General features: G+C 29.0%; 1 protein-coding gene across 1 annotated transcript; it reads right to left on the bottom strand.

Annotated features, from left to right (window-relative positions):
* Positions 1-1,143: 1,143 nt before the first annotated feature.
* On the bottom strand, positions 1,144-1,910 carry LOC112757322 (uncharacterized). The gene is made up of 2 exons (XM_025805913.1): positions 1,819-1,910; positions 1,144-1,735 (listed from the first exon to the last, which is right to left on the bottom strand). Exons 1-2 carry the CDS (start codon positions 1,908-1,910, stop codon positions 1,144-1,146), a joined length of 684 nt encoding a protein of 227 aa, XP_025661698.1.
* Positions 1,911-26,872: the final 24,962 nt, after the last annotated feature.

The raw sequence follows: 26,872 nt of genomic DNA, 5'->3' as shown, positions 1-26,872 counted from the left end.
ACATGATCGAGAACCGACAGATGATTAGCCGTGCGGTGACAGCGCATTTGGAACATTTTCACTGAGAGGACGGGAAGTAGCCATTGACAACGGTGATGCCCAACATAAAGCTTGCCATGGAAGGGAGTATGAATGATTGGATGAAGGCAATATGAAAGCAGAAGTTTAGGAGGAACAAAGCATCTTCATACGCTTATCTGAAATTCCTACCAATGAATTACATAAGTATCTCTATCTTATTCTATTTTATGTTTATCTTTTAATTATCAATTCTCCATAACCACTTGAATCCGCCTGACTGAGATTTACAAGATGACCATAGCTTGCTTCAAGCCGACAGTCTCCGTGGGATCGACCCTTACTCACGTAAGGTATTACTTGGACGACCCAGTGCACTTGCTGATTAGTTGTGCAGAATTGTGATAAAGTGTGATTCATGTTTGAGAGCTCCAAGTCTTTGGCGCCATTGTTGATGATCATAATTTCGTGCACCAGTGGACAAGGTCATCTTTTGCCACTCTAGGAAATTTACCTGCAATAGAAAAGTTAGGAAACACAAAAGAGTAATTATCAGGAGCATATAAAGATTTAAAAAAGGATACACCAAGTGTTTGAGTTCTTCCACATCGTCAATCTATTCTCCTTCATTGTTCTTGAGTGAATGACATAGTTCCTTCTTCTTCTCCCATTTGCTTTTTGATAAAAGTATTTAGAGTTCTTGTCCTCAAAATTGATGATATTACACCTAGACATCTGCATCCAATAGCTCTCTTCTTGAATAACAATCCTTTCGTATTCCCTCCAAAGGTCGTTATGGAGTTTCTCTAGAAATGGGTTATTGTTAAAAGAGAAACTTTGGTTCATTCCATCAAATCTAAGGAGGATTCTTTGCTTCTTTCTAAAGATGTGACCGAAAACCTCTTTATTCCAAATCTTAGCTTTATCCGTAAAATTATTTATATTAGAGACAAGACATCCCTGCTTGATCCAACTATTTTTTACTAATCTTTGGTAGCCTTCATGAAGGAGCTAAGGTGCAAGGAGCCTGAAAGGTTTATCTCTTCTTCTCGTCTCTAAGTTATTGAAGTTCAAAATGATGGGAATATGGTCAGATTTTAACTTAGGGAGATGTTTAACACCGGCTTATGGGAAGAGATCATTGAAATCCAAGTTGGAAAGAAGCTGGTCCAGTCTTCGTTTGACTCTATTCTTCTGCCAGGTGAAAGGGAGCCCTGAAAAACCTAGGTCCTTTAGGCCACAATTCTGAATATACTCTTGGAATCTTCTTGAGTCTTGAGAAAGATTGAAACTGCCCCCTGTTTCTTCAAGGAAAATGGTAGAATTAAAATTCCCGCCAATGCACCAAGGTTCTTGGATAGTCGTTGCGAAATTTTCTAACTCCTCCCAGAGGCTACTCCGGGTCCCAGGTTGTGGGCTGTCGTAGACACAAGTGTAGTACCAGTTTCGATTTTTGTTGTCTTTGATATTCAGATGGATAAATTGCTTATGGACTTCTAGAAGTTCGATATTCCACTCTTTCTTGTTCCAAAGGCACCAAATGCCTCCTGCAAAACCTTTAGCTTCGCTTCTACACCAAGATTCAAAACCTAGCTTGTGGATAATCACCTCATCTTTAGATCCTGAAACATGAGTTTTAAGGAGGACACACAAATTCAGATTATACCGATAGGTTAAATCTTTAATAATAATGGGGAATCCTTTAGCAGACACCCCTCTACGATTCCAAATTAAAATATTCATGAGAAAAACTATGATGGAAACAATTTCAAAAAAACTCCGTTAAAGAAAAGGATTCACTGAACCTCATTTGGCTTGCTGTTGACGGCTTGAACGTCCATCTCTACATTCTGGTAAATGACTTCTCCCTTTTGGAGATAAAGTTCTTTCATGTTTTTGTCCTCCCTTTTGGAGCTGGACTCGCTTGGCTCTGGAGGTTTATTCCCTTCTTCCTTACCAACCTCATTATTATACCCACCTCCTATGATACTAGTGATGAGCGCTTTAGTTGTATATATGATCTAAAGAACCCCCTAAGAGAGTTGGTTGCACATACTCAACTTTAGTAATCTCCTTGTTTAGGTAAGAAAATTGCCTCCAATATTCATCATGAATTTTTTTCTTGCCTTTTTTATTCTTTTGGGAAGCTTCATGGTTGCTTTGGTGTGCTTCTATAATTTTATCTTTATCCTAATTTTTGGGGATGTTTTGGATGATATTGGTCTTTTGAATGAACTGCTTAACTTGCTTAGCAGCAGGTGTTATTTTCTTACTTATTGCTATATACTTTTCTTTAATGATAGGAATGGAGCTTTTTTGTCTCTGTTGATTTTTTTTGTATATGGTGAGTATTTCTGTTTCTGAGATTTTGATTTATTGTTGTTTTTTTGCTAGGTTCTGCTGGACATGCGTCCTTGTTATCTCCTGAATTAATAGCTTGGGTCCCATTTGAGGATAGCTCTTCATTGGAATGATTATCTTCTTGATTTGCCTCTGCAAGGATGTGAAACCTTGAATTTTGGAAACCTTCCTTTCTTTCCTTCTCTGAAGAATCAGCTTTGGTTTTATTCCTTCTTTGATATCTCTTCACAATCATCCATGGCCGAAAGGAGTTACCATTTTGCTCTTCATTAATGCTTTCCTGATTGGTGGCCATATTTTGGGAAACTTGCTTGTTTTGGTGCCTAGCCTCAGGTGTGATTGGTGGGTCATTCGTAATAATTGCTGCGAGATTTTCTTTCTTTTCTAGATTCGATTGTTGATTCTGCGTATCCTGATTTGTATTTTGACTGTTAGGAGATTCCCGATGGCCAGACCGGGTGCCTCCGTCATCCTGGCAGCAGTTTCAGTGGCTGTTTCGATCATCCTCTCATTACAATACAGCATTCTGTGTCCATACTTATCGCAGTTGAAACAGATTTGGTGTAATCCTTCATAGACAATGTTGAACTCTTTGCCAAGGACTGTGATGGTCAGAACCATGTTCTTTCGCAGATCAATTTTCACGCATATCCTTGCGAATTTTTTCTTGAGAGTGTATGGAGGTGAGTTCATCCACTTTGAGCATTGTTCCAAGAGCTTTTCCAACTTTCCAGAGAAAGAATTTATTGTATAATTTTGCAGGTAGGTTGGGGATCCTAACCCATACTACTACTTTCTAAATATCTGTCTCCTGTAGCAAGAAGAGTTATTTCCACCTTTGCAGCAAGAGATAATGATCAGCTATCATCCAAGGACTTTCAAAGAGTGCATGTGCATAGTCATCTTAATCCGTGAACCTGCCCAAGAAAAAGTTACCAGCTAGATCCATGATTAGTATCACTCCTTTTTTCATCCATCTCCTATGTACCCCATCTATCAAAAGCTTGAAAGTTAAAGGTTTTTCCAAGCGGGTTAACAATCAGCAATAGTTTCCAAGGTCTACACCACTCATCATACTTTTTCAGAGAGACATTAATGTTGGGTTTAGGATCGAAGGGAGCTTCATCGTCTATAGAAGAGTCCTTGACTAAATCTTCTGAATTATAATCTTCTAAAACCATTTCTACAATCTCTTGTGGATTCAGTTTTCTGAAGCCATTCTCCACTACCATGTCACGGTAGGATATCTTGGGCTTCATGAATTTTTTTGAATCACCTTTGTTTTCGGTTTGATTTTTACCTTCAATTTCCTTTTTTTGTTCTGAGGCGCTTCCGCTTTTTTCCATATCATCTATTACCTGTTCTTTTATGTTACTTTCATTCATCTTTACTTTTTTTTTTATTCCTTGAGACCAAATATTCCTCTTCCAGCGAATGTTTATCGAGGTTAGAGGGGAGAGAGTCAGAGCTCATTGAGAGAGAATGCAATATCCATCATAACTTTGAATGAATTATGATTACATAAGTGAGATAATAAATTAGTAATTATAAAAAAATTAATTAAAATTAATGACAATTAAAATTTAGATTACTCCAACCTCTACAATATTACGTTGCTGCAATAAAAGTAAACCAATAAAAGATAAATAAATTAATAATTACAAAGAAAAATTAATTAACATTAATGACATTTAAAGTATATTATTATGATTAGTCTTTAATGTAAATAGTATATATAAAAATTAAATTATAAAAGGTCTCATTAATATATAATATATTACATTCTAATAGTTAGAAATATAATGTGATAAGTTGGGTGATAAGAAAGTGAAATATAAAGAATCAAAATTTAAAAAAAATTATATAAATAAAATTAAATTAAAAATTTTTAATTAATTATAGCCGAATTATTTTGGTTTTCAAATTTTTTTCTATTATAATAGTGTATTATGATTAGATTATTTTGTTTTATAGAAATTTGCACCCTACGTTGTACATTAAACAAAGATCTGAATATAATATATATAGTTAATTATGAATTCTAATATGAAATCAGAATCTTATATCTACTTTAAAGAATTTTTCTTTTTTTTTTTTCTCCTTACTTTCTCATTATTCGTATCGTCACCTTCTCAATCGTTTTTGTCGCTTCTATATATTTGGCTCTTCAAGTGCCTCTGTATGCTACTCCAATAATTGATATCCGAAAATACTTTAACGACGCATTGCTTGTTTTATTATTAAGTTTGCCATGATTTTGACACTTAATTTGTAATGAAAAAAGCCAATCTTTTTGAGTTATTATAATAGTTCTATTAACACTCTTGAGTTTCCGTAGTTTCATTGTGATTTAGGTTGTCAAAATTTTACTTGCATATCCGATTTTCAGAGTTTTGTATACACACCAAATTTTCACAATGCTCCTCTTGCAATTCTCAATATTGTATTATTGCATATATACATCATTCAAAAGTTTCTCATCTAAATAAAAAAAGGGTTGGTGACAAAAAATTAAATATAAAGATTTAATTAGACTTTTCATTGTAATTTTCTCTAATCAAAATATACTTGTGCATATATCTAACTTTTTCAAAATTTTCTTTATATCCTTGAATTAGAATGATGTGGGTATATTGGAGTCAAAGGGTATTTTTATGAAGTCCATATATTGTATTAATTTTCACATATTGATGTTTCCTTAGTTTTTGACTTTTTTCTACGATAACTGTACTTTTGTTTCCTTCAGTTGGAGAATTTTGTTTATATATGTAGAGGGTAGTTATGAAAAAAGAAATGTTAAGTGACTAAATAATGAAGAAAACTTTTTTTTAAACATGACCCTCTGCCAACTGTACTGATGCAAATTTTGGAGTGTGATTGATTATAGGGAATGATATTAAAAAGAAATCCAAATAATAATTTATGAGAAAGTTAGACATTTGATTTTATACTAATTCTTAAGTCGATAGATATTGTCCGTTTTAACGCTATAAACAACAAAATTTTATTTTTAATAATAAGAATAGTGACAAAATATTTTATATTCATCCATCAAAATACTTTTACAAAAAAAGAGACGTATTATTCATACATATTTATAAGACTGTTACATCGTCACCTCTAATCAATTTAGAATTTTATATAATAACTCTTAATTGAATTATGATTAAGAATTTTTATTATTTATACACAAATTTCCAAATCAAAATAGAATTTAACTAAAGAGTATTTTAAAAATATAAATTTAGATCTTCTAAATTTTAAATTTTTATTATAAAAGATAAAACTATGACTTCTCATTTTTGAATATTTTTTTTAGTCCTATCTATAAAATAAAGAGTGAGAGATCATATATACTTTATCCTCTAAAATAAAATTTAAAATTTAAAAAATTTAAAAAAATAAAAATATAAAATTTTAATTTTAAGATTATGAAAATATATATAAGAATTAATATTTATTTTATATTTTTATAAAAATTTTCGGTCTTAATAAATTTCTTTAACAAGATCTTTAAAAAAAACGGCAAAAGCCTTTTAACGTGATTTTTGATAAATTCCAAATGAGTAAAGTATCATTTTTGTTCCTAACGTTTAGAGTAAGTCCTAAAGTTGTCCCTAACGTTTCAATCGTCCTATTTAAGTCTCTAACGTTTCAAAATTGACTCAATGTTGTCCTGCTGTTAGGGATCCATTAATAAAATTGACGGCAGGACAAAATTGAGACGATTTTGAAACGTTAGGGACTTAAATAGGACGAAAACGTTGGGGATAAAAACAAAACATAGAAATAAATTTTAATTTTATTTTTTAATAATATCAATTTTTTATTGTACATAATATTCAATTATTTTTAATCTCATTTACACTTAATCACATTACTTTTATTCTAAATAAATTTATTTTTTTAATTTTACACTTAAAGTAATGTAATTTTTTTATAAATAAATAAATTTTACACTTTCATTCTAAATAAATAATGTAATGTGATTAGAATGAAAGTGTAAAATTATAAAAAAAATATATAAGTAATGTGATTAAGTAGTAAAAGTAAAATTACATTATTTATTTAGAATGAAAGTTTAAAATTTATTTATTTATAAAAAAATTATATTACTTTAAACGTAAAATTATAAAAAAAAAAACTAATTTATTTATAATGAAAGTATAAAATTATAAAAAATTATAAATAATGTGATTAAGTCATGAAAGAAAAGTTACATTATTTAGAATGAAAGTATAAAATTTATTTATTTATAAAAAAATTACATTACTTAAGCGTAAAATTATAAAAAAATATAAGTAATGTGTTTAAGTAATGAAAGTAAAATTACATTATTTAAAATGAAAGTGTAAAGGTTATTTATTTATAAAAAAAATTACATTACTTTAAATGTAAAATTATAAAAAAATTAATTTATTTTGAATAAAAGTGTAAAAATATTAAAAAAATTATAAATAATGTGATTAAGAAATAAAAATAAAATTACATTATTTAGAATGAAAGTGTAAAATTTATTTATTTATAAAAAAGTTACATTACTTTAAAAATAAAATTATAAAAAAATTAATTTATTTAGAATGAAAGTAATGTGATTAACTGTAATTTAAAAAATAATTAAATATTATTGAAGAATAAAATTAAAATTTATTTGTATGTATTGTTTTTGTCCCAACGTTTTCGTCCTATTTAAGTCCTTAACGTTTCAAAATCGTCTCAATTTTGTCCAGCCGTCAATTCTATTAACGGATCCTTAACGGCAGGACAACATTGAGTCAATTTTGAAACGTTAGGGATTTAAATAAGACGATTGAAACGTTAGGGACAACTTTAAAACTTACCTCAAACATTGAGACAAAAACGATACTTTACTCATTCCAAATTTTAATATCCTCTGCTTTAAAACCCTGTCTCTTGAAGAGGATAGTTATATTTTCCGTCTAAAAAGAATAATAATGTTAGCACAAAGTAATAATTAAGATGACGTCGCGGCTTACGTATGGTAAATTGGAATGAGTAGAATTAGGTCAACATCGACAAGTGTAGTTCAAATGAGGTCATATCATGTCCGTATAACGACACATTTTGCAGCAGAAAGCCAGAAACATAAACCACTACTCTTTCTCCGGCGACCACTGTTTTGTGGTGCTTTTGTTTTTGCATTTGGATACTCATCACTCATTACTCATTTTCAACACTTAGCCAACAGCTTATTAGTCCCCACTTCTCCACAATCACAATCACAGGCCTGTCATTCTTCTAGTGCTTTTTTTTTTTTTTTAGCAACAAAGGAATTTTGTGTTTTTTAAACATTTTTTATTATAAATTAGACAATATAAATTTATTATTTTAATATTTTTGAAAAACTAGAGAATTAATTACTTTTATTATTTATTATTTTATTATAAGTCTAATTTTATTATAAGTCTATTTGTATATTTTTAATACATAAAATATTGATATTTTTAATTAATATAACTTGTAATTAGAGTTTGTACAAAAATAAATTTTTGAAATGCGTATTAAAAATACGAATAAATTATTATTTTGGTCCTAAAAAATTTAAACAGGTTTAATATTATTTTATTATTAAATTTGACTCACAAAATTAATATATTTAAGAGTTAATAACAATAAAATCGATCTACTAATAATTATTAACTTAAAGAATTTTTTTAATTATGGAGAACTGATGATTGATTGATAGAAATTGAATTTTTTTTTTACAATAAAAATATCAAAAAGAGAAAGTGTTATAAGAAAATTTTAATTATATTTTTCTAACACAAAAAAGAAGATATGACTTAATAAAAATATTGTTATCGTCCACGTGGCTTATTCGATTAACTATTCGGGTAAATTTAATGTTAGGATAATATTGAAGCTTTTTAAAATTTTTTGGGATAGAAATAGGACTTGAAATCTTATGATACATGTTCAAGAGGGTATTTTGTCATTTTAAAGGTAATGTGCAAGATGATAATCTTGTCATGTTTAAGAATTTGTATACTAGAAGAATTATACTATGCTACTCTTGGACATTAAGGAGACCAAGAGTTCGCATCAAAAGCAATGGTGCTAACTTAGCGACACTCATGCATAAAAAAAAGGATAATTCACATGAACAAAATAAATGACTTTTAATTCTAAATCTAAAAAGCTTACATGCATGTCTCATTTTACTATATAACTACATAAATGGAAGCAAATAAATTCGATTTACACTCCTTCTATGTAAATTGAATCCATTAGATTTGATTTAGCATGTGCAACAATAAATCGAAATAACTTAATTTGATTTACTAGTAAAAAAGTACTCATAATATAATTGGAAGCTAGCTATTTGATTCAATTTAGAGCTTTGATAAAGCTAAAGTAATTCGATACTAATGGATTTGATTTATTATGATGCTCAATTAATTTCATAAATTAAATTCATCTAATTCCATTTACTATGAAATATAAGCTATATAAATACTATCAAAATATTGGGTGTACATTAGAGTAGAATTTACAATGACAAAAAATATAAATTATATAAATTTTTTTAGCCTAATAATCCAATAATACATTTTAACTCTATACATTTAAATATTGCTAGCTAATCAATAACAAAAAATAATGAATTTTATTTATCTTCTAGTATTTTTTAATATATGTAAACTACTAAATGATAAAAAAAATTATTAAATTTTTTTAATTAATGAGTACTCATTAAAAGATTTTATACTAATTAAATGCTTGTAATTAACGAATACTCATTAAATCTTTTTAATTAATGAGTGTTTATATATAATATACTTGCTCAAAAATTTAAGAATAAAAATCTTGGATTGGCTTTCAATTTTTTTTTTATTTTTTAGTAGTTCACATACATTAAAAAATATTAGAAGATAAGTAAAATTTATTATTTTTTATTATTAATTAGCTAATAATATTAAAAGTGTAGATTTAAAATGTATTATTGGATTATTAGACTAAAAGAATTTATATAGTTTATATTTTTTGTTATTTTGACTTCCACTCTAATAAAAACGTCTAAAATTGTGATGGTATTTATATAATTTATATTTTATGGTAAATTAAATTAGATAAATTCGATTTATGGAATTGACTAAGCATCATAATAAATTGAATTAATTAGCATGGATATACTTTATTTTTATCAAATCTCTAAATCGAAGCAACTAGTTTCAAATTATATTACGGGTACTTTTTATTGGTAAATTTATTTCGATGTATCATTGTATATGCTAAATCGAATCTAATGAATTCGATTTGGATAGAATAAGTATAAATCAAATTTATTTTTTAAGTTTCTTTATATTAAAAAATTAAACTTTGACCTCTCTATAAATTTTATCCTAACTTCACCCCTGATTTACATAGTTATATGACAAAATGAGACGTGCATATGAGCTTTTTAGATTTGGAACATCGGTGTAATATTAAAAGTTATTTATTTTGTTCATGTAAAGTACCCAAAAAATACATTAATTGTTATTTAAGGAAGAGAAGACAAGTTCTATTGGACTAAATAAGGACAACAAAAAGTCTAAGAGTTATTTGACTTCTTTCTAAGTTCATTGGGAGACATTAATTTAGCATTAAATTTGAATTTATTTTATTCAAAATTAAATTTGATTTGTCATTAGAGTTTGTCAAAATATTTGATTTTATTTTAATTTGTTTAGTATATATATTTTAGTGTTTAAAATTTAAACTTAAATTTAAATTTAATCTAATCCACTATGACTAAATCTGATTAATTAATTATTATATTTTTACAAATTTAAATTTAAATTAAATATGATCTAATACTATAAAATCAAATATAATTTAAAATAATTAGTTAATTTTGAAGTTGTATCTTTTATTTAATTTTAAATTTTATTATTTTATTCTAAAAAGATTTGATCCAGTTTTAGTCTAATCAATTAAGGATCTATTTGTTGTAGGAAGAAATTAAAGGATCTAATCTAAGATAACTCTTAGAATTAATTTTTCTAATTTTATCTATTTGATCTAAGTTGTTTTTTTTTATCAAAGATAGGAGACTCGAACCCGCAACCTCTTAATTGAGTATGGAAAAACTATGCCATTTGAGTTATAACTCATTGGCTATTTGATTTAAGTTGTTAACCTCTTAATTGAGTATGGAAAAACTATGTCATTTGAGTTATAACTCATTGGCTATTTGATTTAAGTTGTTAACCTCTTAATTGAGTATGGAAAAACTATGCTATTTGAGTTATAACTCATTGGCTATTTGATTTAAGTTGTTAAGGATAGATTCTTTAAAAATTTAATAGAAAAAATTCTTTTGATGATTTAAGTTATTAAGAATAAATTTTTTAAAGATCTAATAAAAAAACATCTATCAATATATCCCTTTTATTCTTTTTATCTTTATCTTTTGTTTTCGCAGTATCTTTTATTCTTCGTTTTTTTTCATTTTTTCTTATTTTAGAAATTAAATTAAGATTTAATACCAATATTAAGAATTAAAATAATATTTTATTTTAAATATCTTTTAAGATTATGAAAATATTTTTTAACTCTTTTACTCTAAGAATAAAAGTATTGCAATAAGTTAACAATTTAGAATTTATTTCAGGCATGATATTTTGTATTTAAACAAGTGTAATAACTCGTGCCATGTACGTGATAAAACTGAAATTATAATTTTAAATTATTCTATTAAAATTAATTTGAATTGTAATAATTTAATTAATAAATAAATAATATGATGTGCATTGTTCGTGTTTTTTTAAATATAGTATTAAGTGTATTAACTCGAATGTAGCTATTAAATGTATAAAAATTATGTTAGAATTAGGAATTATCTAAATAAAATTATCCCGTTTAAAATATTTAAATTATGATTTTAATCATAAATTATAATTATGATTTAAAAAAATTTTTTTGATATAATATTACATTTTTTCTTCATTTTACTATTAATATGTAGATATTGCAAGTCTAAATTACAGTATTTTACTTAATCTTGACTAAAAAAGAAAATAGTTACGTGTTTCTATCATTTAATTTATTTAATACACAATGTGCTAACACTAACGATATTTTTAAAAAATATATATTGATAAAAATAGATATAATATAATTACAAATATAACATAAATAAATAAAATATACAAATAAATGCGAAACCAATATGTTTACCAATGTCTTTGTTAAATTTTATAAATTAGAGAATAAATTATGTATTCGGTTGCTTGGTGATCACATAGATGATCAAATAATTGGATTGAAAATTGATCTCATAGTATACATCTTATTTTTTTCTCATTTTTGAATGAAAGCGGAAATTAAGGGAGTAAGTAGTAATATATAAAGAAAAAAATTTCACCACAACACATAATTATAACGTAAAGAAATATTCATATTAAAATTTTACATACTGCAAATCATGAAGATCAATCACAATGTACTGGTCACTTCTCTCTATTTTTGACCATGATATGATTTTTTCTTTTCTAGTCAAGAATCTAATAACGTCTAATTGAACAAAAAAATTGAATTAAAAATACCAAATTAAGGACAAATGAGTGAATAATATAAGAAATTATAACTTCGAACGTGTATAAAATAAAAAGAATTTATTAGTTTATTTTATATTAAACGATAAAACTAACAATAGTATATTAATAAAAGGATATACCTTTAAAAAAAGTCATAATACAATTTCAAATATTTTCATAAATAAACTGTTAAAATTTTTGTTATCGATAAAATGATGCTATTATACAATTTTTTGGCAAAACTTAAAATCAAAAAGAAAAATAATTTTGTGTGGATTAATATAAATTAATTACGTACCAAATAAGTAGAATCGTTTATTTGTTTGTTTCAATATATCAGCATGAGCAAGCAAATTAAAATGATTATCCAGAATTTTACGATCATCGACCAAATGTACTATATCTGACTCCATCTTAAAAGATATTTTGTACGTGTGTACAGTCAGAAGATATATTCCGCTTGATTTCTCGATCTCAAAATTTGAGAAGATATAGACTTTCTTTTTTACCAATTCATTCTAAATATTTTTGTCAAATAATTCTTGATTAAACAATAAATTTTATCGTATTGCAAAACAAATTAAATATAAAAGCTATTAGCATTTACAAAGCTATTAAAAAGAATTGTCTTTGACTTGATTGAACAATGAATTTTATCGTATTGCAAAATAAATTAAATATAAAAACTATTTGCATTTACAAAGCTATTAAAAAGAATTGTCGTTGACTTGTGAAATGGTGTACTTATAAAATTAACTTAAAATATGAACTACAAATATTTATAAGAATTTAATTTTGATGTACTGACAATGTAAAGTAGTTTTAGATGCGTATCCAATTACGTAATGACACATCAATAAAAATAAATACATTTCACATTGTCCGCGTGAATGGTCATCCAAAAAAACGGATGTGATTGCACAACTATGTAAAACACTTTACACTGTCAGGGCATCAAAATTAAACTCTATTTATAAATTGAACTTAGCATTCCTTGAAAAAATTTAGTAAATGAATCAATTAATATTCCTTGAAAAAATTTAGTAAATGAATCAATTAATCTTATCATCTATTAGAACTATTTCTATGTAAACCGTCTTACTCTTGTCAAACTTGAATAGAACTTTTTATAGCCTTATAATTCTTGTCTTTATTTTTCATACTTTCTCTTCGTATAATCTACTATAGGTGATACTATTAATAGGATCATAGTCAATAGTCATTAGGTATGGAAAAAAATAGAATAAAGACTATGTAAAAATTATAAATTTTTTAAATAATAAACATGAAAAGAAAATTTACTGCTTATTATATATACTAATAATATGTCAATAATTTTAAAAATTTACTAATAATACTAATAGTTTAAAGATAATGTTACTATAGTTATAATAAATTTAGTTATTACTCTAAATAAATAAAATAAATAATATATTTAAAAACTAAAGAAAAAAAGATTAGCGATAATCATGTTTAGAATATTCCCATGTTTTTTTTCATATATATATATTATTGCTATATAGGGAGTCAATACACAAAGATATGTTATCGTAATAAAATATCACACTATGAATAACTATATTTGTCAAGTAAATTTATTTATACTCTATATCTATTATATTATTTTATGTAAAATTAAAATATACTCTTATAATTTAATATTATGTATATTTGCTTCTTACATTGTCTAAAATTAAATTGAAATTATGTCTAAAGACTTAACATGGTAAACAGAATATAATTAATATCTAATATTTTAATAATTAAAAACTTAAAATAAGTTAATAGATAATAATAATTAATACCTAAAATATCATATATATATATATATATATATATATATATATATATTGATATTATCCAAAATTAAATTAAAATTATGTTCAAAGTCTTAATATCGTAATTGAGGTATAATTAATACCTAAAATTTTAATAAATAAATACCTAAAATAAGTTAATTAAGTAACAACAATTAATACCTAAATTATTGAAAAGAAATTTTTAATAAATGTGAGGAATAAAAATAAAAAAAATTAATAAATAATATTTGTGTTTAAATAAAAGAGTTGATAAAGAATAATAATTATAATTAAAAATAGTATTTTTATTTTAGCAAAAAAAAATACATGAGAAATTGTTTAATAATCCGTGCCAAGTACATGATAATAAATTGTTCAATAATTCGTACTATGCACGTGATAAGTTTAAAATTATAATTTTAAATTATTTTATTAAAATTAATTTAAATTGTAGTAATTACATTTATTTTTTCTTAATCTAGTGTTATGTGTATCAACTCTAATATAGTTATTAATCGTTTTTGTTAATCTACTTTTTTTTCTCTAAATTTATGATTTAAAATAACAATTATAAATATTAATAATTAAACAAATTATTATATTATAATTATTTTCGTTTTATTTTCAAAATAAAAAATATACTATTTTTTTTATTTAATGGTTTTTTATTTATACTACCAGTATATATTAATCGATTAGTCAATGATTTTTTATTCGTAGGATATATTTATTTATTTTGTTTAAATAATTTTAAATCTTTCCTTATTTAAGTACACATATATTAAGTCACATATATTAATTATTTTTTTTATTTTTTATTATAAATAATTTTTTTAGCCTACAATAATTATACTGATTTTGTTATTCCATTAATACCATCATATACGTAATAATATTCATAAATCATACTAATTTCCATATATATATATATATATCAATTGTTTAGTTAATAATTTTTTTATTTTTAGAATATATTTATTGTTTTAAATAATTCTAAATACTTCTTTATGTAGTTTATATATATATATATATATATATATATATATTAATTGTATGTAAATATATTTAAATTGTATATATTAATTAATTTTTTATCATAATTAATTCTTTTTGAGTCTACAATCATTCAATAATTTTTTTATTCTTTATTATTAATGTCATTATATGTATAATTTTTATAAATTATAATAATTTCTTTATTTATCTATGCATATATATTAATTTTGTTAAATAATTTTAAATATTTGTTTATATATATATATATATATATATATATATATATTTATTGTACATATAAAAATCTAAGTTACATATGCTAATTATTTTTTTGTTATGATTATTTTTTTTATATATATATGATTATTTTTTATTCTACAATTGAGTAATAATTTTTTATTTTTTATATCCATGCATATTCCTCAATCCCTTTTCATATGTATGATTAACAATTTTTTTTTAAATGGTGATATTTTAAATTTTTTTCACGTATTTTTATATATTAGCAAGAAAGCAAAATCACGTATTGTGACTCTTTTTCCTCAATCTTGTGTCCAAAACAGATGTTAGTTAATCTTAATTAAACTTTTAATCATTCTAATTTATTGATGAATTACATTTCTCTTAATAACTGTATTACTAATCTGAAATACAAAAAAAAAGGTGATACATATATCAAAAAAGAAAACAAACTTAAAAAAAATCATATTAAAAAGTTTAAAAATAACGTATCCATAAAAAATAGCCATAATATATAAATTGAGACAACAATTTAAATTTCTCTAGAACTAATTTAATCAACTACCAATATTAGAACTAAATTATTTAAATAATATTTAATCTATTCTAATCCTTAGATACGTATAGATTAGAGTCATTCTCGTAACAACCAACCGAAATAACATCATAAGATCGCATACTTAGAATCAGTACAAATTCAGACTATCTTCTTGTTAAAATTGTCAAATTAAATTGACTTTTATTCTCTTCAATGGCATTGCATTAATGTACCAAAAGATCGGTAGTTTCTGAAAAAAATACAATATGTTATAAAATTATTTTTAATACAAAAAGCTTAAGAGAAAAAAATTTAAATATAGTACCAATCTTTGAATTGCATCTTCAAGGTTGGCACGAATTGTTCAAAATTGAGCCTAAATTGAGAAAATTCGATCTCATTATATGCTCCACTTCGAATATTTTTGGACAAACGTAGAAAACGTAGAGGGGATGTGACTTGAACTTGACCTACAAAGCTCCTTAGAAACAATTGCCCAATCAAAAAAGAATAACAGATTAGAAAAAAAAATGCTGTGATTCTTAGATTTAGACTCACTAACCACAAAGAAACACTATATATAGCCTTTAGTAGTACAAAAATAATTATAAAAATTAATTATTGCAATATCAATTTACCACTATGAACGTTAGTATCATATTTATAGTAATTAGAATTATAAATTTATGTTTAACTTTTTATATAATTATAATTAAGATATTTTTTAAATCAGTATAATTATGCATTATTCATTAAATGCTAATTGTAATATAATTTTAATAAAAATATTTTTAAAATAAATTTAGAAGAGAGAATAGTGCCTTTATTTTGAAAAGAAAATAAATTTATGAGAAATTGACACCTTACTTTCATTAGTTGGAAAAAATCTAATTTTAGTATATTAAGTAGATTATTTTATATAATTATAATAAAGATATTTTTCTAAATTGGTATAATCATGCATTATTCATTAAATGATAATTGTAATATAATTATAATAAAAATATTTTTCTAAAAATAATTTTAGAAGAGAGAATAGTGCTTTCATTACATGAGAATAGTACTTTCTAAAAATAAAGATATTTTCCTAAATTAGTATAATCATGCATTATTCATTAAATGCTAATTGTAATATAATTATAATAAAGATATTTTTCTAAAAATAATTTTAGAAGAGAGAAGAGTACTTTAATTACATGAAAATAGTACTTTCTAAAAATAAAGATATATTCCTAAATTAGTATAATTATGTATTATTCATTAAATATTAATTATAATATAATTATAATAAATATATTTTTTATAAAATAATTTAGAATATAGAGAATAGGAAAGTTCATTTTGGAGGAAAAACGGAATCATGAGAGATCGACACGTCACCTTCATTAGTTGGGAAAAAAACCTAATTTTAATATATTAAGTAGATAAAAGATATATTTTTAATTTATAAAATAAAAAGTGTGATATATTAATATATAAACTAAAAGACAAAATCTCGTATCTATTACATGATAGGATAAGCATTCCATCAAATTGCATGGTTCAGTTTCTGCCCTTTATAGTTAGTAAATCTCTTTGGTGGTTTTCTTATTAGTCAATATAGCTCACTTTCAACTTGTTCACACTTTCAACTTGTTCATACTTCAATTTTAATAGCGCATAATGGAACAAAGACAATTGGATTTGGATCTATCATTTTATTCATAATCGCTAACTAATAATACAATTCTTCCATCTCGGATTGCACTTGTCTGATTCGTTTGAATTCAAGTTGGGGAGAAAAGTTTTTTTTCAAAAGATTAAGAAATTTAGTAATATTTTGTTTGGTTAATGATGGATAATTAAGTATTTTATATATATAATGGGATTAGAAAGATTTGATATATAGATCAGTGGTGGTAATGAATAGGGTAGGATAAGATTTGAACCTAACTTTAATTTTATTCGCGGGTTAAATTTTTAACTAAAACACAATTCTATTCTACTCACAAATTGAGAAATACCAAATTCTAATCTTAGCTGCACTCAATTTGCGGATATCCGACTTTACCTGCGAGTTGACCAAAAAAAATATTATTATTATGTAATGTAAAAAGCATATAAATTAAAAATTTATTTCAAACATTCAAATTAAAATCAAATATCTAATTAAAATTAAATTAACATCTGCATATGAACTTAACAGAATTTAATACTGATCTGTTCATTTATCTTTGTTAATTGAGTATTTTCATGCGCCATCCCTGATTCATTCACTTTATTCATCTTTATATAAACTTAAAAAAATCTCAGCATCTGTTCCAACTTCCAACCAGTCCAAAGAAAAATCCTAATCACAAAGCTATTTAAAATCATACAGCCAGGAATATAAATAATGATGAGTTTAGAAAACTCTAAACAAATATTTGTGATGACTAAACATTATTACGTTGATAAATAGCAAAAATATTAATTCACATATGTTAATAAATTAATTTTTGCTATGCAGGTACAATTGGGCCGAAAATTAAATGATTTGATGCAAGACCAAGTGTGAATTTATTCAGCATGGATATAAAAAATTAAAATGATTGTATGGCTGAATTGTTGTGATATTAATTGGGCCAGAATGAATTTTGTTGCTCCAAGCCCAATTATGATTTATGCTAAGTGATCCAATGCTTGATCCAAAATCTATCAGGAAAGCAAATGTTATCATTTGCCCTATGCTTTCCAACAGATTTCAATTCTCATTAAGGATGGATTTCAAATTCTAATTTGGTAGCATTGGAAACATAAATGAGAGAGAATATGAGTGACATGATTGATTTATTGTTGCAGCACGCCACTCAAGCAAAGGAAGTAAAAGCAACTTTTTCCACTCAAGTGTTTAACTTCATTTAATTACTTCTCATTCATTTGTGTCTTCTCTCTCATCTTTCCTTCTTCTCTTTCGGTCATTATCCAGGAAGCCATGGAAGCTACACCTACTCACCGAAAAGAAGATGGAGCACGTCTCAAGACCATCTCAATGATGACAAGAAAACATAACAAAATAAAAGTATGCTGTGGTTGAGATTTTCACCAAAAATGGTAAGATTTGGTGAGGTAATCTCGAGCTCTCCATACCAAAAATGAAGAAGGTGATTCGGCCAGCAAGGAAGAGATTCTTGGAGGCATAACTTGTCTTTGATTCTACTCAACCACCACAGGAAGTAGCTAGAGTGGCGAAGTGATGGAAGAGACAGAGATTGGAGCAGAAGAAGCCATCATCATCATGAAGCATCAAGGGCCTGAAATCCACCTTGGAGAGCAAGCCAAGGATGGAGCGCTCGGATTGATGAAGGGTGATGACCAAGGAAAGACTAGAGGTAATTGCATGTTGGGTTTTGCATGGTTATCTCTTCTCTTTCTGTGTGGCCGAACCAGATCTGTTTCTTGGAGAAGAAGAAGTTGGCTTGGTTTTTGGCTTCAAAAGTGGAGGCTTCCCTCTTCTATAAAAAGAGAGAACAGCCACTATTTGGAGCAAGGAATAAGTGTGAGAGTGCAAGGCATAGAATTCTCAGAGCTACCTGAGCTAACAGTTTTCTCTTCTCCTTCAATGTATTCTGTTTTGTAATTTTCTGTTTAATTTTATCATGTCTTGAGTCTCATGGAAAAAGGTAAACAGTGAGGTTTGTATGAAAAAGCCATAGAGCGGAAAAAGGCAGAGAGTGCAAAATTAAAAGAAAAAGCCATAGATGTCCTTAGAGTTCTTTTGTTCATCTATGTTGTGTTTCATGATTCTGTGGGAATCCCTTTGTAAGTTGGGTTAGCACTTTACAGTCTGTAATCAAGAAGATTATAGTGAAATTCCATCATTGTTGTGATGGAGACTGGATGTAGGCTGCACTGCACTTAGCAGCTGAACCAGGATATATCTGGGTGTAATTTTCTCTCTTCTCTACTCCATTTCTGTTTCTACTGCACAGGAGCAAAAACAAAAAAATATCTCGTGACAAGTAACGAGACAAAAAGAAAAGTCTCGTAGCTAGGGACGAGACAAAAGAAAAAGTCTCGTGGCTAGTGACGAGATAAAAAGACAAAAAGTTTCCAAAGTTGGTTTCAAAAGTCAGCAAGTATTATCAAGCAAAAAGGGGGCTAAGATTCAACCCCCCATTCTCTTAGCCACTGATAACCATCAATTGGTATCAGAGCTTGGTCTCAAAGAGATCAAGCTTTGCAGCTTGGAGTAAAGATCCTCATGGCAGAAAACAGTGGCTCAAATTTGGTGTCCTACAATCTGACCGAAGGACAATCAAGCAACAGACCCCCTCTTTTCAATGGAAAAAACTATACCTATTGGAAGGAGAGGATGAAGATATTTGTACAAGTAGTGGATTACAGACTTTGGAAGATCATTCTGGAAGGCCCTCAATATCCAACTGTTACAAGTGTCGAAGGAGTTGTCTCTCTTAAACCTGAAGCAAGTTGGACGGATGAAGATAGAAAAAAGGTGGAGCTCAACGCCAAGGCCATCAATCTGCTCAACTCTGCTTTCAGCTTTGAGGAGTACCGACGGATATCACGTTGCACAATAGCAAAGAAAATCTGGGATAAACTTCTAGTCACTCATGAAGGAACAACCATTGTGAAAAAGACCAGGATTGATATGTTAAACAGAGAGTACGAAATGTTTACAATGAAGGAAGGAGAATCCATTGATGAGATGTTTGAACGCTTCAACACCATTATTGTTGGCTTGAATGCTATGGGAATCAGGTATGTGCTAGTGAGAAAAGTGTTGAGATGTCTCACAAAAGAGTGGGAAACAAAAGCTTTAATTATCTCTGAGAGTAGTGGTCTTGACTCTATGACTTATGATGATTTGAGAGGAAATTTACTTGCTTTTGAAAACACCTACTTGAAAAAGGATTCAAAAAAGAAAGGAATAGCTTTTTTTTCTGTCACTAACCTTCTGGATGATGAATCCAGTGATAACTCATCTGAAAATGAATTTGTGTTGTTTGCAAAAAAATTCAGGAAAATGATGAAGCTCAAAGGCAAAGGCAGCAGCTCAAGGAAAATGAAGAAAGACCTTAGCAAAGTAACTTGTTACAACTGCAAGGAAATGGGGCATTTCAAATCTGATTGTCCCAAGTTAAAGAAGGAAGAGAAGCCAAAAAGAGGAAAGAAGAAGGGACTGATGGCTTCATGAGAAGATTTGGAAAATGATTCGGATGATGATGATGATGAGGAATCTGAGACCAAGTCACAACCTTGTCTCATGGCAGATCACATAGATCAGGTAGTCTTTCATAACCCTAACACTGAAGATCTTCATCTTATGATAGACCACCTTTCTGAAAAAATAATATGCTTTCTGCTGGAAAATCAAGAACTTGAACAACAAATCACCATTCTTAAAGCTGAAAACAATTTTCTTAAAGAAAAAGTGAGGGAGGCCGAAACTGCTTGTGATCTAGTTGAAGAAAATAAGCAGTTAAAAGCCCAAATTAAGAGTTGTGAAAGTGATCATTCCGTTCTTGCATATGTAGACTGTTTTAAAAGAAACGAAGAGTTGCTTAAAGAGGTTAAGAGGCTTAAGGAAGACTTAGCCAAGTTCACCCAAAGTTCTGAAAATCTGAATCAAATCTTGACTAGTCAAAAACCTCTTTATGATAAGGCTGGGTTGGGGTTTTATAAATCTGCTGAAAAATCTCATTTTGAAAACTTTGCTTCATCCTCTAATGATACAAGATTTCAAGATCCCACCTACTTTAACAAAACAGCAACTCCAAGATTTTGTAGACTATGCAATCAAAATGGACACTTTCCTATTCAATGTTTTTTTGGTGAAAGAATGATTGGTGATAAAGTTTGTAAAGTTGTTTTTGATTACAATGGCTTAGGACATAAGAGATGGTTTAACATGAAAGGATCCAAGAAAATTTGGATACCTAAGGTCACTTAAGCTTGTTTTGTAGGTGTTCCTAGCATCCAAACGGAAAGAAAATATGTGGTATATGGATAGCGGATGCTCTAGGCATATGACCGGAAAGACAACCTTCTTCATAAAGCTTGATGAATATGATGGAAGACTTGTCACTTTTGGTGATGATGCAAAAGGAAAAATAGTGGCTGTTGGGAAAGTTGGTAAAAATTTTTCATCCTGTATAAATGATATTCTTCTTGTACATGGTTTGAAACATAATTTACTTAGTGTTAGTCAATTGTGTGATTTAGGTTTTGAGGTTATTTTTAGGAAGTTTGTTTGTTTAGTTGTTTGTGAGAAAATTGGGGATATTTTATTTGAAGGTAAAAGATGCAATAATGTGTATGGATTGACTCTTGAGGATCTAAAAGAACAAAATGTGACATGCTTTACATCTCTTGAATCTGAAAAATGGCTATGGCATAGAAAGTTGGGTCATGCAAGCATGTACCAAATTTCTAAGCTTGTTAAGAAAAATCTGGTTAGAGGAATTCCAAACATCAAATTTGATAAGGATCTTACTTGTGATGCTTGCCAATTGGGTAAACAAGTAAAATCCTCCTTTAAATCTAAAGATGGAATCTCAACCAAAAGGCCATTAGAGATGTTACATATTGATCTTTTTGGACCAACAAGAACTCAAAGTTTAGGAGGTAAACACTATGGTCTTGTGGTGGTAGATGATTACTCTAGATTTGGTTGGGTACTTTTCCTTGCTCATAAAAATGATGCTTTTCATGCCTTCTCCACTCTTTGCAAGAAAATTCAAAATGAAAAGGATTAAAAAATTGCCCATTTAAGAAGTGATCACGGAAGAGAATTTGAAAACCAAGACTTTGAAAAATTCTGTGATGACTTAGGAATTTCTCATAACTTTTCATGCCCTAGAACCCCCAACAAAATGGGGTGGTTGAAAGAAGGAATAGGAGCCTTCAAGAGATGACTAGGGCTATGCTTTGTGAGAATGAGATTCCTAAATTTCTATGGGCTGAAGCTGTGAATACAGCTTGTTACATTTTGAATAGGACAATCATTAGAAAAGGGTTAAAGAAAACCCCTTATGAGCTATGGAAAGGAACCCCTCCAAATCTTAAGTACTTTCATGTTTTTGGATACAAATGCTTTGTACTTAATAATAGAGAAAACCTTGGAAAATTTGATCCAAAATCTTATGAAGGAATGTTTGTTGGATATTCTACCACAAGCAAGGCCTATAGAGTTTATCTCAAGAAACATAGAACTATAGAGGAATCCATACATATTATGTTTTGTGATTCTAACTTAATTCCCAGTGCTATGATAGATAATGATTCATATGGTGAAGAGGCTGGAACAAGTGAAGAAAATCCCAAATCTGCTCAAAACGAAGATTCTGCCAGTCCAGTTTTGTCTTGTCAGATTGGAGGAGATATTTCCATTTTATCTCCTGAGCAGACACGAGAAACTGAAACAGTGAGACCACCAGAAACTCATCAAAGCTCAACACCACTTCGGAAGCCTAGAGAATGGAAGTCTATGAGGGGTTATCCTCATGACTTCATAATTGGTGATCCATCTTAAGGAGTAACAACAAGATCCTCCACCAAAAGGCAATCCGAACCAAGCAATTTTGCCCTATTGTCTCAAATGGAGCCCAACAATATCAAACAAGCTCTTGAAGATCTATCTTGGGTCAAAGCAATGCAAGAAGAGCTTGCTCAATTCGACAAGAATGAGGTTTGGACACTAGTACGTCATCCGGATGGTAAGAAAGTTACGGGTACTAAGTGGGTGTTTAAAAATAAACTTGGTGAGGATGGACAAGTTGTTCGTAACAAGGCTAGATTAGTGGCCCAAGGTTACGATCAAGAAGAGGGTATAGATTTTGATGAGTCTTTTGCTCCGGTAGCTAGAATGGAAGCAATTAGGTTGCTTCTTGCCTATGCTGCCCATAAAGGTTTCAAAATGTTTCAAATGGATGTTAAATGTGCTTTCCTTAATGGCTTTATTGATAGAGAAGTGTATGTGGCTCAACCTCCCGGTTTTGAACATAAAGATTTACCAAATTATGTTTTCAAACTATCTAAGGCTCTTTATGGTCTTAGACAAGCTCCAAGAGCTTGGTATGAAAGGCTTAGTGCCTTCTTGTTGGAAAATCAATTTCAAAGGGGTACCACTGACACTACTTTATTTATTAAAGCATCTAATGATGATATACTCCTTGTTCAAGTTTATGTTGATGACATTGTATTTGGATCGGCCAATGTATCCTTGTGTGAAGAGTTTGGAAAACTCATGACTAGTAAATTTGAAATGAGTTTAATGGGAGAGCTAACTTTCTTTCTTGGCCTCCAAATCAAACAAACTCCTAGTGGTACTTTTATTCACCAAGGAAAGTATGCAAAAGAACTTATCAAAAAGTTTGGCCTAGAAAATTCCAAACCAATGGGTACACCAATGCATCCTAACACAAAACTTGAAAAGGATGATGATGGCCAAGATGTGGATGAAACAAGGTATAGAGGAATGATAGGTTCACTTATGTATCTTACCTCCTCTAGACCAGATATTGTCCAAAGTGTGGGTGTTTGCTCAAGGTTTCAATCTCACCCAAAATAATCTCATCTTACGGTTGTTAAACGCATCATTAGATACATTAAGGGGACTTGTAATTTTGGATTATGGTATCCTAAATCTGATGACTTTTGTGCAGTAGGGTTTTGTGATGCATATTATGCGGGAGATAGAGTGGACAGACGAAGCACATCCGGCATGTGTTGCTTCTTTGGAAGCTCACTCAACATGTGGTCAAGCAAGAAGCAAGCCACAATGTCTTTACCCACGGCTAAAGCAGAATACATTTCCGCATCTGCTTGTTGCTCTCAATTAATTTGGTTAAAAACACAATTGGAAGATTACAAATTAAAAATCAATAGTATACCCTTATTTTGTGATAATATGAGTGCTATAAACATTTCAAAAAATTCTGTTCTGCACTCAAGAACCAAGCACATTGAGATAAAATATCATTTTATTAGAGAGCATGTGCAAAAGGGTACTATTGATATTCAATTTGTAAAATCTGAAGACCAAATTGCTGATATTTTTACAAAACCCCTCTGTGAAGACAGATTCTGCACCTTGAGAAAAAATTTGAGAATGTTTGATTTAAGTTCTATTGATAACTTGTGAATTTTTGACTCTGTTCAGTTTTGTCTCGTAGGTTTGGACGAGAAAAAAAAAAGGGCATGATGGAAGAAGCTTTAATCAAGGGGGAGGTAACGCATAATTCAATGTTAATGGGCCCCACCAAATTTCCTTGAGCCCACCTTGACCGTTTTTGATTCACTGTCTTGTGTGTAAACCAAAATCTCTCTTTAGTCAAATCATATCTTGATTGGAAGTGGTTACTATCAAATCAAATCTTTCTCTCTCATAATCCCTTGATTATAGGAAACCATTCTTCAGTTTATTTCAAATAAAAAAAGAAACTCCTTGGGTATTAACCGCCACTTAATGGTCATTTAATTCCCTCCATCTCTCTCTTCATTCCACATTTATTGCACCACTAACCTCCCTTCTCCCTTACTTCTTTCGGCTTTCCTCACCCTTTCATATTCAACTTCTCCACTCTCCCAACCATGAAAAAGAAAACTGCTCACAGGAAAAGTGAAAGGCTCCTATTTTCTCAAAAACCGTCCACTCCACAATCTCACACTCACATCCATATTCACTCTACATCATCATCGTCACCCTCACCTCCCTCAAAGCAAACCGACACCATGAGAAGGAAGGTTATTGCCACGAAAACCTCTTCAAGGAAGAAGAAAGAAAAAGCTCCCGTGGAAGAAGAAGAAGAGTCTCACACATCACCTATTCCGTCTCTACCACCATCACCATCGAAGAAATCCACTCCCCATGCATCCGGAAAAAGCTCTCAAAAGACCAAGCGTTTCGTGCTTCATGAGACCAGAGAACCCACGAACCTTGGTTCAATGGAGTTCAAGAATAAATTTCACAAACCACACTCCCATTTTGATCCTTCAAGGTTTTCTACCTGTGCTTTCTATGAATTCCACAAAGTGGTTTTGGAAAAACGGCATCTGTGCCCATCCTACTTGGTGAATCTCGAGTCTCTGGCCACCAAAGGAATCAATCTACAACCCCTGTTTGATAGTCTCAAATGGTCACCATTGCTCTTTATTCACAAAATGGTTTACCCAGGGTTGGTAAGACAGTTTTATGCGAATCTGAGATTTATTGATGGCAGCCTTCACTCCTACGTGAAACGTGTGCATATCACTCTGAATGCTGAGACCATTGCTTCTGCCCTTGGTTACATTGATGAAGGGCCGAAGGTTTACATGAGTGATAAATGGGATTCACACTTTGGGGTTGCATACAAGCAAGTTCTTCATCAAATCTGTGAAAATCTGTCTGGACTGGACAGAACCGTTCCTACTCACAAGGCTTTAGGTCCAACCAACTCCCTGCTACACCGCATCATAACTCACATTCTCATCCCACAAAGTGGTCCTCATAACAGGGTAACTGTATCTGACTGTCTCATAATATTTGCTCTTGTTACTTCATCTTCCATTTCATTTAGTTATCTCATGATTAGACATATATGGGAGTCTGTAAAGAGTACAAAAAGGGCTAATTTACCTTATAGAATGTTTCTCACGTGCATCTTTGAGTACTTTAAGGTAGATTTAATAAATAAGGATGTAGAGAACAAAGTCTCTATGATCAAAGGAGGCGGGGCTGTAAAAAGGGAAAGAAATCTATGGCTTCTGATGATGACTTTGAAAGCCGGCCAGAATCCTCAAAGGCGACCAATTCCCTAAGAGACATTCTCACAGAATTCTCAAACATGTCCGATCTCATGATTCAATTTCACAAATCTGCTCGCAAACTTGCATATGAAAATGAGTCGGCCTGGAAGAAATGCCAAGAAAGAGTCGGTTTAATGCTGGAAAGCCTTGATGATGAAGTTGGTAGTGAAGCAGGGGCTGAGGACTCGGACTTTAATCTTTTTGATGATTAACCTTCTGTTTACTCATTGATATTGGCACACTTTGGCTCAATTTGTTACTTTATTTTGTTAGGTTGAAGACTGATAGTAGTATAACTATGTGATACTCTGTTAACACTTTTGGATTATATTTTGAGTTATCTTTTGCATACTCTGTTTTCTATGTTAAACATTTCTTGCAGGTGCCCCTTTGATGACAATTGGGGGAGAACAAAACTGAAAATTGAAATCTGAAAAATAGAGGTGGAAAACAGGGGATGAAATTTTTAGCTTGAAAATTTATGATCACCCTTGTCAAAAGGATGCATGTTGTTATTGCATTTGTTTCACTGTGATTACTGCTGCTGAAAATGCATTTGTCATTTGGTTTATGATGATGTTTGACAATGCATTTGTTTTGATTATATA

This window comes from Arachis hypogaea, chromosome 16, assembly GCF_003086295.3.
Source record: "Arachis hypogaea cultivar Tifrunner chromosome 16, arahy.Tifrunner.gnm2.J5K5, whole genome shotgun sequence".
NCBI classification, from domain to species: domain Eukaryota; kingdom Viridiplantae; phylum Streptophyta; class Magnoliopsida; order Fabales; family Fabaceae; genus Arachis; species Arachis hypogaea.
This window is presented reverse-complemented; position numbering and strand designations above follow the sequence as displayed.

What these genes read in the sequence shown, in the direction of transcription:
- LOC112757322 (XM_025805913.1), bottom strand. Translation starts at nt 1,910, where the DNA reads ATGAAAGAACTTTATCTCCAAAAGGGAGAAGTCATTTACCAGAATGTA. An exon ending in AGCAAGCCAAATGAGGTTCA is followed by an intron (nt 1,736 to 1,818) that starts GTGAATCCTTTT and finishes TTGGAATCGTAG; the next exon opens with AGGGGTGTCTGCTAAAGGAT.